The sequence below is a fragment of the Python bivittatus genome, unplaced genomic scaffold (genome assembly GCF_059951505.1).
Source record: "Python bivittatus isolate LINGU-HERP-01145 unplaced genomic scaffold, Pbiv_v1 ctg000080_np1212, whole genome shotgun sequence".
In the NCBI taxonomy this organism is placed as follows: domain Eukaryota; kingdom Metazoa; phylum Chordata; class Lepidosauria; order Squamata; family Pythonidae; genus Python; species Python bivittatus.
Genome location: NW_028277035.1, coordinates 40,914,833 through 40,927,296, shown reverse-complemented (window position 1 = coordinate 40,927,296; position 12,464 = coordinate 40,914,833). Strand labels below are relative to the sequence as shown.

The 12,464-nt window shown below is 38.6% G+C and overlaps 1 protein-coding gene across 1 annotated transcript in view; it reads right to left on the bottom strand.

The window, feature by feature from the left end:
* CYFIP2 (cytoplasmic FMR1 interacting protein 2) overlaps nt 1-12,464 on the bottom strand; it is a 72,254-nt gene that overhangs the window by 16,759 nt on the left and 43,031 nt on the right. The window contains exons 23-26 of the mRNA XM_088133886.1: nt 12,046-12,133; nt 8,320-8,463; nt 7,042-7,132; nt 4,532-4,662 (exon numbers count right to left, since the gene is read on the bottom strand). Of these exons, the coding sequence (XP_087990012.1) occupies nt 4,532-4,662; nt 7,042-7,132; nt 8,320-8,463; nt 12,046-12,133 (454 nt within the window). The remainder of the gene's footprint in view (nt 1-4,531; nt 4,663-7,041; nt 7,133-8,319; nt 8,464-12,045; nt 12,134-12,464) is intronic.

The window sequence follows — 12,464 nt, the reverse complement described above, 5'->3', positions numbered from 1 at the left end:
AAGTTTATCCACATACAGGCTGCTAACAGACATATTGAATTGACTTGTCCCCACCCACCCGCCATTGTTTCTTTTTTTCTTTTTTCTTTTTTTAAAATTTTTTTAAAAATCAGCCTTAAGAAGAATTCTCCAAGTGATTTGTTTAGATATGAACTATAAAGACACTCTGGAAATTTCATCCAGTTTCAATGGCAAAACATTTGGTATGTCTCGCACTAACAGGAAAAACTCCAGAATGTACCAGAAAGAGCTCTTCCATCATTTTTACCAGGTGGTGACCTTAATTATGATAGAACATCTGGACTTGGTACTGAACATCCCCATTACAAAAACTTACAGTGTTATGCACACATATGTGACAGACACTGGTTGCATTTAAGCCAGTAAATTCGAGCAATAAGCCAGAGCCTATGAGAGAAAATGGGCTTAGTTTATATTGCACCCACTTTGACAAGGCTTTACCTTGAAAAGTAGTAAGAAAATATAAATTAACTTAATATAGTGGGGTTATTATCTCAACTTGCCTTTTAAAGAGAAAAAGATGAAAATCTGCTCATCTCTGGCTATGTTAATTCTAAGTGTGCATCAACAAAGACTCAACATTTGGCAAACCAAAAGAACAGGATGGAAAGTAGCAAGGGCATAGCTATAGATAACTTTTTCACAGAGCCTTCCTTGGCCATGACGACAATGGGACAATTATTGGTCTAATAGATGTGCAGTCAGAATTTGGAAGTTGGAAAGGTTGATCTAACACCTGGGCGCCAAGTATTCAACTGCACTTGGAATAGTGTTGCAAACCATTTTATAACTTCTAAGCAAGATGTTAGCATCCTATGGGCCACATAGAGCTCCAGACTGAGCCCCAGAAGTGTGCTTCTAAAATTCAACAGCAAATCTCTGAATTATGGTTTCCTTCTTGTTGTTGTTTTTCACAAGTAAGTAATAAAATAAATGTATCAAGTACATCTGTTTTACTGAGGGAAATGCCCAAAAATATAAAAAAGGGGGTCTGAGAATTCTGGCACTGTCCACTCTGATGATGTCACCACAAAATGGCTCTTTGGCATCATTTGACAGAGGGTGTCTTCCCGGGTGTCTTCTTTTTTAATCAACTTCATTTGGAATCAATTGGTAGCAAATTAGAGATCCAAACTATAGTCTACAGGAAGCAGAAGAAGAACCAGACTGGGGGCCAAAGTTGACCCAACCCAAGATCTTCTACGTCAGGTTTCTTAGGAAGTTGTTGCTGTGTTTTTCACCTGAAAGCAGCCATGAGAGCTGTGTGACATTTGGTTCAGGACTGTGCTGCCGGGGAAGGAAGACTTAACTGATACCTACATGCCAAATGGGGAAAAATACAGGATGGCACAAAGGAAGGATCAACCTCCTGCTCATACAGACATAGGCCAGATCCAAATCTCCAGGACCTGCTCTTACTTTTAAAAACATGGGAAATCTTGATTGGCCTTCAGGCTCTAGGTAGCTCTAAGTATACAGTGTATAATACAGCTTTTCTATCCCTCCATGTATGTCCAAACCTAAGTTTCATAGTATTCAGAGAGGCTTGAGCCTTTTGCTGGGATATTTCCTGTGAATTTTTATTCACTGCATGTTTCTTGGTATGGACCACCCTAAAAAAAAGACTCTGTGATGTAAGTTGCATATTTTCCTGGGAATAAAGCCCCAGTGATCTCAGGTCAAGCTTATTTCCAAGTAGCCATACTTAGGACTGAGCTGGAGGAGGCTGAGAGAGGAACCACAAAATGAGAAGAAACTTGAAAACACACACAGAGATCCAGAGTTAATCTAAACTGCAGACACACAAAGAGGCAAGACCTCAGAAGCAGGAATGTTGGCAGAGACTTGAGAAATGGTTACAGCAAATTCTGCATGACTCTACATGGCGGTATAGCAACAGAGTAAGCCATGATAGCTGCATGCAAGGAGGCAAGACACTGCAAAAGGAGGCGGTATCGATACATCCCTGTGTGAAGACACGTTTGGAACGTTGTGATCAATTCTCCCATTTCTAGCCACGCGTTATATGGCCCAAAACATGAGCACCGGTCCCTTATCCAAGCCTCGGTGGTTTACACAACATCTGTACATCTTTGTAGAGGAGTCTTAAGTAGTTGGTGTCTTAACTTTTACTGCAATGTTTTATAGCAAGCAATGCATTATATAATTAGATATAACTGTTTCCTGTTTTATAAAAAAGCCCACATTTCATCCTTTGGAAGTCCAACATAGAGGGGAGGTTCTAGCTGCTGAATGCAGCAAAGGGATTTCCACCAGCATGTGAAACCAGAGTCCTCTTCAGGCATTCAAGAAAAAAAAAAAAAGGAGATATACTGTCCCACCCCATCTAATCTTTTTATGTGAGAAGAGAGTCTGTACCCACTATGGAAGTTCTGTATAATCAGGGACTGTGCTCTCATGGAGTCTTAGAACTATGGTCAGCCCAATGGAGCCATTCCTATAGCCAGATTTGCTCCCTCCTCATAAAGAAGCTAAAGGGAGAAGGAGCAGATTATCATTTTTTAAATGCCAGAAGATGGCTTTCTTCATACCTAGAAGGCAAGGAAAAGTGCACATCTTTTTTACTGCATGACAGTTTAGAAACATCCTAAACATCTACTTTAGTTAATACATTAGTACATTTGTAGATTATTTTGCCCTTGAAAAAGAATCAATATATATTACTATATAACTAACTAACTATATAGTTAGTTAGTTAGTTAGTTACATTATCATGTACAGGAAACCATAAATGTTGAAAGTCTTTGACAAAGACCATTCCATTGTGAGTTAACATCTCAATCCTCTGGACCTCTGATTTAGAATAAAATGTGCTGTTCTGAAACAGCCAACAGAAGAAAAATAAACTTATGTCAAAATGTTCTCTTTGAGTCACAAGCAAGAGACAGAGTCTCAATGAAGAAACATTTATAAATAATACAATGTCCTCAGTAAACCATATTCTGCATACAGGATGCTTATCTTTATGATCATCAAAATGAAGAAGAATTATTTTAAGTATGGAATCAAAATCTTCATTTAAGAACCGAAAACTGCCAGGGAAATTCAGTAATTTGGTTATGGATACAATAAATGCAGTTTCTGTTTTTCCCAGAGCACTTGTTCTTGGCATATGATTCAGAATGCTTACCTCCATTCCACCTTCGGCAGTCTTTCTACTGCAAATTATTATTGGCCCTACAGTATTGGCACAATAAATGATGGGCTATTATTATGTGAAGCAATTCAAAGAACAATATGCCCAATAAAAGAGAGAACCTATTGTGAACTTTCAAGTACAGTTTAGATACTATGCAAATTAGAAGGATTGGCCCAGCAACAATGGGAATAGGTAGTATTCAAGAGAGTCATTATACCTTTAAAATTGGCAACTATGTTTTTCATCTTAATGGAAGATGGGAAACATCAGAAAAGCTATAAACTGGTCCAAAGGTAGGCAACCTGTGGCACTCCAGAAGTTGCTGAACTACAATTCAGAGCATCCCTAAAATATATAGCAAATTATGAAGGATGCTAGGAATTGTAATTCAGCAACTGGAGTGCTATAGTTTGTCTATTCCTTGATTGGTTATTAAGATATATTCTGATAGAAGCTTCACAGCCTTTTCATTTGGAGCTGGATGTTATCCCAGGTATGCAGGAAGCAATATTGAGTGCTACCTTGATGAGCCAAGCTCTGTTTTTGCAGCTATTAAGACCAATTTTATGCAAAATCAACAGCATGCACTACAATCATTACTGCTGCCACACCTGAAGTGGGACTGACAGGCAAGGGGTCATTCCATATTTGAAAAAAATAAATCACATGCATCATGATATCGTGGTGTGCATGTTATTACTCTGATATTATTGTGGTTTGTTAGAGAGGCAGCTGACCACAGTCTGCAATGAAGTCTGAAGGCAACTGCGCTTTTTTGCAATAAGAAATGGAAATGCGAGCAAGTAAATAAACAAAACCTTATCAGCTCAAAACACACAAGTCCTTTTGGATTTGGAAATGAATCATAGCCCACCTGACTTCCCATTTGATTTCTATGTTTTTACATTCTGATGTAACGAAGCTCTCTTTAAGCACTCAGAATGCATCAGTGTGGACAAGCACCTCTGCTTCTGTCTTTGTCCCTCTGCTTCACTCTGCCAGGCCCTTGGCAAGCCACTGAAGAGGACTGGGACTAGTAAAGCCAATCTGCAGCACCCTTCTCAATCTGGGAGCCTTCTGGCTGTGCACTGAATTTCCTGGCCAGCATGGCTATTGCTGGACTCTGAGAGTTGACATCCACACATCTGGAGGGCATCCAGGTTGGAGAAGTCTGCTGTGCAGGACTGGGAATGCAAGAGTTCCTGAACTAGGATGTTCTATAACCAGCTTAAATAGATCACAACTAAATTTACATCTAGTTGAACACAGATAGCTCATTTGTTTGTTCCTTTGTTTCACATATAATGATTTAAAGTCAACTGTTTTTCCAAATAATTCATTTTAACTCACCAGGGCCTGTTCTATGAGAAGGCAGAAAAGAATGGCATTACCCACTTCTCTCAGACTTTGGAATACATCAGTCTTTAGTTCTGCATATTCAATTATGTCTTTCAGCTGGTGATGGAAAAACTCCAGGATTCCTAGGGAGAAGCAAGATATAGATAAAAAAGTGAAGTACAGTAGATGGCGTTAGGGTGGGACTTTCCCTGTCCCACCCCAGATCACACTGCATTCCAGACCATATTGCATGCCTCTTGATACAACTAGAGCAGTGTTTTTCCAACTTGGCAACTTTAAAATGTGTGGACTTCAACTCCCAGAATTTCCCAGCCAGCATGCTGGCTGGGGAATTCCGAGAATTGAAGTCCACACGTCTTAAAGTTGCCAAGTTGGAAAAACACTGACCCAGAGTGTTCAGATGCTTGTCTTTTAGGATTGCTTTTTCAGCCTTGACACTTCTTTTCTCTTTCAAGTAACCTATCTCTGGCTGTTTACTCAATCTCTCCACTGTTGCTTTATTTCAGTTTTTCCTCAAAGTCAACTCTCAGATGACTGGTGGTACAACTCTGGGACAGAGATCTTCAACTAGTTTTTAGCACAGCCATCTTGCGGGCCTTAACCTCATTAAGAAACCAAAGCTCTCAGACATCTCTTTGGCTGAAAATGGGTATTCAAGCTTCGGTATTTGTACATCAGGGCAAGTGTCAAATCCTTCGCTAGTACATGCTGTCCTTTGCTCTCTCAGATTATTGCCACTTGAACTAAATACTGAGTCCTTATAGCCAGCTGAAACTGTACCTCTTCAGAGAGGGAAAATTCTTACTATAATATAAACATGATATACAAGGCCAAACAAAGGTGAGGTTAGCACAAGCTATGATAAGAAAGAATGGCATAAACAATGATGAATAATTTGGCACTGACAGATGCCTTAGAAACTCTGTAATCCCAAATGGCAATCTAATACTCAGTCCTTATTTTCTATCAAGCAGCCTTGGTTTCTACATTGGGCAAACTACTCTACTCTACTCTTCTCCCCAATGATTTGCCTCCTAGTAGTGACTGCCGGCCAATGCAGGAATTCTCTCCAATGCCTCAAAGAGGGCCCCAAATACCTACACATACTGTGGCACACTGTGCTGTATTGTACTATAGCATTATTTAACTATTTTAATAATTATGTAATTATTCCCATATCCCTGGGCTGGACAATGACACAGTTCACTGAGCAAGACAACAGAGAGAGTTAACACTGGAGTACGGCAAGGGATTTTAAGACGGAATTCCTAACAAATTCTTTGTCAAGAGTTTGTCCTTGGTTAACCTAAGAGCCTAGAAGTGAGCAAGGGAAAAAAAAAAACCCTTTCAACTAGTGATTACCCTAATGATATTAAAAAGCATTCATCAGTGGCTGCTCATCAAACTGGAGAGAAATATTAAATAGGTGCCACAAGGTTCAGTCCTGGGTCTTCAATTCTTCAAATTTTTTATTAATGGGTAATAAAACTGAAAACAATCTGGGAAAGCTTGAAAATGGGCTGAAACAGAAATAAATTTAACAGAGACAAGTATAAAACTCTTCACTTAGATGTGAAATCAGATGCACAGGTACAGGATGGGGATTCTTAGCTTGGTAATAGTACTTGTTAAAAAGATCTTATAATAGCAGCTGATTGCAAACAGTGTGATATGGCTGCAAAAAAGGCAAAGACAATTTGTAGGCTGCATCAAAAGAAAAATATTTTCCAAGTCATGGGAAGTAACTGTTTCACTTTCTTCTGCTTTGATTAGATTCCATTTTAAATATTGTATCCCATTCTGAGTATCATATTTTAAGGATTCAGAGCAACTAGAATGGGTTTACAGTAGGGCAAAGAGAACGATCAGGGGACTGGAAACTAAGTCCTATGAGAAGAGACTGTAGGAGTGTGAACATTTAGCCTTGAGAAAAGATTGGAGTGGGTGGACTATTATAGCACTCTTTAAATACTTGAAAGGATGTCATATCATGGAAGCTTAAAAACGTTCTCTTCAATTTTGGAGTGCAGGAAGAATAGTAGTTTAATTTACACAAAAACTGAATCTGATTTAATGTTAGAAGAAAATTCCTAACAGGAAGTTTGTCAGTGGAACCAACAGCCCAGATAAATTATTGGGTGTGTCTGGAGTGCCTTAATTTGGATTCTGCACTGGGCTCAACTCTACGATTTACAGTAATTCTTACACAGTAACTAGGTTGTTTCTACAACTCTGTTAGTTGCTAGATTGAACCTCTAAAATATTAATTTTTAGAGTATATTTCTACATGTCTATAGCACAAATTGAGACCAAAGAAAATTGCTACGTGTGTGGATAAAATGGAGTGGGTACTGCAATGAAAACCTTAAAACAGTATAATTCAAAATAAGTCATTCTGGCGATTTTAGAGAAAGGACAAGAACACACAAATGTGATGAGTAAAGGTTCTGATTATGAAGAATCAATTTAAAATAATCTCATCGTGCAAACCAAGTACCGACCTGGAGATCCATACTCATGTCTTGGCAGGCGGCAAATCTTCGGCATCACTTCTATCAAGGTCTTCACATACTGAAGGATGGTTCCTTGCAACTATGAGAAGCAATGGGAGATGAATGTGAGCTCTGGAAAGTAGACTCAACATTTAAAGCTTCTTCATTTCTACAAAATGGCCTGGAACTGCAAATTTTGGCTCCCTTCAGCCAATGTATGCAGTCACCAGTAATCTTGATCCTTTCTCAGTTTAGAGGAGAAGGAAGCCTCAAGTGTAATGACTTATTAAACAAAAGTAAACAGACGTAGCAATGCCAGATGCTTCTTCTGAGTTCAACAGTCTGGAGGAAGAAGCTGAGGCGTTGGAAGTTCCAAAACCCAAAGGGAATCATTTGCCAAATTAAAACAGATGATTGAAATTGACAATTGGGTGTGCAAATTTCTGGGTCTCTGGAAGCCTCCCGTTGTCTTTCTGAGTTGGGATCCAAACAAGTACTTCATTGTTGTTGTGAACTGTCTTGAGAGTATTTATATTAAGAACCAAAACAGAAATTACTTTTAAGTGGACTCAAATATTTAGATAGATCCAAATGGCTGTTTAAAAGTCTTTTTCTTTGAAAAGGAATCCCCATCCCTATCACAAATGTTTACAACCCAAAATCTGTTTTTTAAAAAATGAATGCCTGCCAGGGGATGGGGTGGGACTGATGACTTCTGTCTAGGGAAATAAATAATAATCAGAACACGGTTTTAAAAGTTTATACGAACCCTACTAAAAGCCCCAAGCAGACTTTTTTGTATTTCAATGCAAAAAGTACTTTTGCTTTTTTCCTTTCGCTACTAAGAAGTCCATACATCTTAGTGACAGAGAAATTATGTACACTGACCTGATACTTTTGGTATATGGGTTTCTGAACACAGGTTTACTTCATCATGGGAGCTCCACTTCTGCCAGAATAATTACAGATTTGTAGCAGAATTACTGGCAGCTGTAAAAGGCTTCCTCAAATCCCATGCAGAAAGCCACATCTGGAAAATTGATTAAAATATGCCTTGCAATCTTGGGGCTATATCCGATGAGGCCTGAATCAACTTCTATTCACACAACATGAGTTTTCCTTCCTCTCTTCCTCAGCAGCCTACTTGCATCCCTCTCAAATCTTGTCCAGAAAGTCCCTCAAATTTCTGGAGCAGATTTTGGGAAACTATCAGGAGCTTTAGGGAGGAGGAAGAAAAGGAGAAGGAAGAGGAGGACTGCAACTAGTGGGTTTATTTATCCCCATTACCAAGCTTTTGACAATCTTCAGCAATTCTTCCATCACAACAGCAATCCCTTGGTATCCAAGGAGTCGGCAGATTGTCTTGAAGTGGGGAGGTCCCACAAAGTTTCGGTAGGAGCTATAAATGTGGCTGTACGCAATGTTGAGTGGCTGAGAATAACAGGAGTAAAACATTTATTTAATAAGAAGAGTAACATATTATGGTTAGGGTAAGGTCTATATGTTAATACTCTACCAATATTGGTAGATATTTTAATCTTTTCTCCTCTTTTGGTCTTAGCATCCAAAGAACTCGGTTCAGATTCTTTTTCCCTTTTATCAAGCTTCCAAAATGGGGCTGCACAGAAGCCCTTACCGTATTAACATTTTGGGGTAAGAATCTGTGCCCGGCTTAACATTAAATAAATAAAAAAATAAATAACTTAAAAGCAAACCTACTATCCCCATTTAGCCAACTAAAACTTAGCCAATGTCTTCCTTCCCTGCTTTCTACAAAGCCATATGTAACCATTTCCCTTATTGTAAGAACAAATATTCTGCCAGATTCTGCAATGGGAAAAAAAATTCAGAATGTATTGAATAGCTATGGAAATCACTTGAACTTTGCAGGTAACTAACTAAATTAAGTTACAGAACATAGTGCAGAATAAATTTCAGAAATGAAGAATAGGATAGCTTCTTCCCCTGAGATGAATTCAAGATATTGATCTGGTTTGTTTTTTTGGTGGCTAGTTAGGCAACTCCTATGCATGTACACTTCAAGTTGTTGGCCTAGAAACCAGGAGATGGTGAGTTCTAGTCCTGCCTTAGGCATAAAAAAACGGCTGGGTGACTTTGGGCCAGTCACTCTCTCTCAGCCCAACTCACCTCACAGGGTTGTTGTGAGGAAAACAGAAGGAGGAAGGAGTATTAGGTATGTTTGCTGCCTTGAATTGTATATGAAAAGAAAGGTGGGATAAAAATTAAAAAAAAAAAAAGAAGCAGCCCAAAGGAAGCACATGAGTTGACATGGGTTCTTTTTTAACAAGCTTCCTTTCCGGCTTTTGTTTAGGTCAATGCCCTGGTTTGCATATATTGGCTACAGAAACCAACCATGGCCAGATGGTTTCCAGCCACTGAGTACCTTAGCAATTAAACTGTTCTTCAGTGGCTATCCCAAATCAGCGCAGCCAGTATAAACCCACAACTACTTAATCTTCCTTTAATGATGCCCAACTGCCCCAGGAGTCAAGACCAACTAATATGCCAGACAGATTTCAAATAAGAAAACAAAGCATGGTGTCAAGGTAAGTAAAAGCACAGTTGTTGATGCTCAAGTCTCAGAAACAAGGTCCATGGACCCTTCGCACCGTGCATACATATGTACTGCTTCCCCCATCACTACTATAAATTCATGGTAGTTCATTTGCGGATTCTAAATTGTTTTGTTGATTTCAACCATGGTCTTCTTCTATCTTTCCTATTACAGAAATGTAGTGACAGTAGGTAGTTGGCTATTTAATTTTCTTTACAGAGCATAGGCTTCCGTTGGAAAGACTACTGCTATTTACTGTGGCCACCCTAAGGAGGCATCTGCACACTGATCCCCGTGGCAGCTTCCTACTATTGCAGATGAGTTCTTGTCATTGCTTTATATATGAAAAATCCTTATGACAGCGGCAGAGTAGCTTCAAAATTATCATTGATGTGGCACTGAGAGGTATAAAGACTTTGAGAAACAGAAAACAAATGCACTAAGTCTTATTATACATTATGTCAATTTTCCCCAATTTAGCACCTTGCAGCAATGTTGAACTACCCTAATTTCCAGTGTAACTTTCAGTCATACTTGGTAGGTATTATGGGAATTGCATTCCAACAAACAAGGGGGTGTCAAGATGGGAAAAGCTGTAGTAAACATTTTTCATTTTTTTCCAATAGATCTGTAGATGGAATCTTGTATGGATGAGATTTAGTATGAGCCAGAATTCATAGCATAATCTGTTACTTACTGCAAATAATTTGCGGGGGGGCGGTGTCTCTTTGAGTTAGTGGCAACTGCCTGACAGGTCTCTGCAGTTTTCTTGGCAAGATTTTGCCACTGGATATGGTTTGCCACTGCCTGCTTCATAGGGCTGAGAGGGTATGACTGGCCTAAGGTCCCCCAGCTGGCTTTGTGCCTAAGGCAGGTCTAGAACTCATGGTCTTCTGGTTTCTAGCCTGGTGCCTTAAGCACTACACCAAACTGGCTCTCAGAAATAAAATAGGGGCATCATTTTTTTAAAAAAATGGCATTTCAAACAGCTATAAAGGAATAGTGCATTGATTCACAAGCTTTACTTAAAGATAATCTAAACAGCCCTAGAAAGTGAATTTAGGATTACAGGGTAGAAGCTATAGTACTAGGGTTGCAATCTGAGCTTTGTTATTACTGCTGTAATATTTTCTGATGCCAAAAAGATAAGTTTAGTTCACTTTAGAAAGTTGCATGTCTCTCTAACAGTGGGAGCTGCTCCTAAAAACAGCAACAAAGCTCTGCTATGTACAATGTCTTGTGTGTGTATATAACATCTTGGGCTTCAGCATAATGTGACTCATTGATAACAGTGAAATATACGTTGGGGGGACATCTGACCTCTTAAAACTCCAGAGATACTTTGACACAGACAGAGAGAGCTACAGAACATGCACCAGTTTCCTTTTGCTCAGAGTTATTATTTGTTACACTACATTGCACTGGCATTATGTGGAGAATTCAAACTCCTTTATTCTGAAGTGATAAAAAAGCAGATTACATACTATTAATTATTCCTGCCAAGTGTTCTATAAAATCATGAGCATAGGAATTCAAAAAGCCATATCAGCTGTAAGGGGATCTAGATAGAAATTCTTTCAGTAGTAATAAATCAGCCGACCACTTCATGGCAAATTTGTTAAAAACAAACCTGCCCACAGGTTAAGTCAAACTGATACTAATAATGCACAAGTTATAAATGAGGCACGTCCTTCTGGTTTTCTAAACGGTGAGAGGATTGAACATAATAAATGACAACTAAGTCAGGGATCTGTAAGTAGCTTATCCATCCTAGTGTGGAATATAGCAGGATGGAATGCTTAAACTACTGACGAGGATTCCATAAAATTACTAAAATTATATGACATAGTATGTTTGCCAGAAACTTGGATCTCAGAAAACCAGACTGATACAATTTACTTAGCTGGTTTCAGATCATGGGTCATTCCAGCAAGGAAATTACATTCTATGGGCTGCCCTTTTGGGGGTTTGGCTATCTTGTTAAATAGGAAGTGGAATCTGGAGGCAGTGCAAATAAATCTGAATCTGTAATCCCTCTTTTCTTATAGTGAGATTTATGATAACGAATAAGATTACTCTTATTAAATGTTTATGTGCCTCCCAGAAGTGCTAAATCTCAAAATCAGGACCACTGTGCTACACTTGAAAATACAACTGAAGCTCTAGTGGACAAATTCCCACTAGATACTATTATCATAGTGGGCGATTTTAATGCAAAAATAGGGGGTGATAAACCAAAATAACAAAACAGTTGAAACTTGACACCGATGAACTTTATCTTACTTTTCCTTACTTTGAAGGACTTTAAAGTAAACCTGGAAGGGCTTAAACTTCTAAATTTACTTTACAAATTGAATTTTTAAATTCTGAATGGCTCTTGTCCCAGATATTCTCCTGGTATGGGGATCTATGAATAGCAAACATGACTTTTGACTCACCTTTGAGCCATAAAGATAATATGGCTGAACATTGGCTGGTTTATCTCTCTGGGGTTCTTGAGTGAATGGAATTGCTGTCCGCACAAATCTAATATTTGTAAAACAAAAAATGGGGAGGAGGGAGGAGAAGGGAGATGGAGAATATGGATTTGCCACACTCATTTTGAATCAGCTATGCCATGTTTTACATGCAAAACCTCATTCCTGTTGCTGAATTGACTAATTTTTTCTTTTAAAAAGTGGTTACTTTATTAACATTTTCAGTGGAAATAGTTTGCAAAATTGTTTCCACCTGCTAAATATTGTGGACCTTGAAACCTTTTATTTTACTTACTAAAAACAAGATTCCTAACAATAATATAATATGTTAGCATTTTCAGATTTTATTCTTATAAATGCTTGCGAAAAAGACAAATACT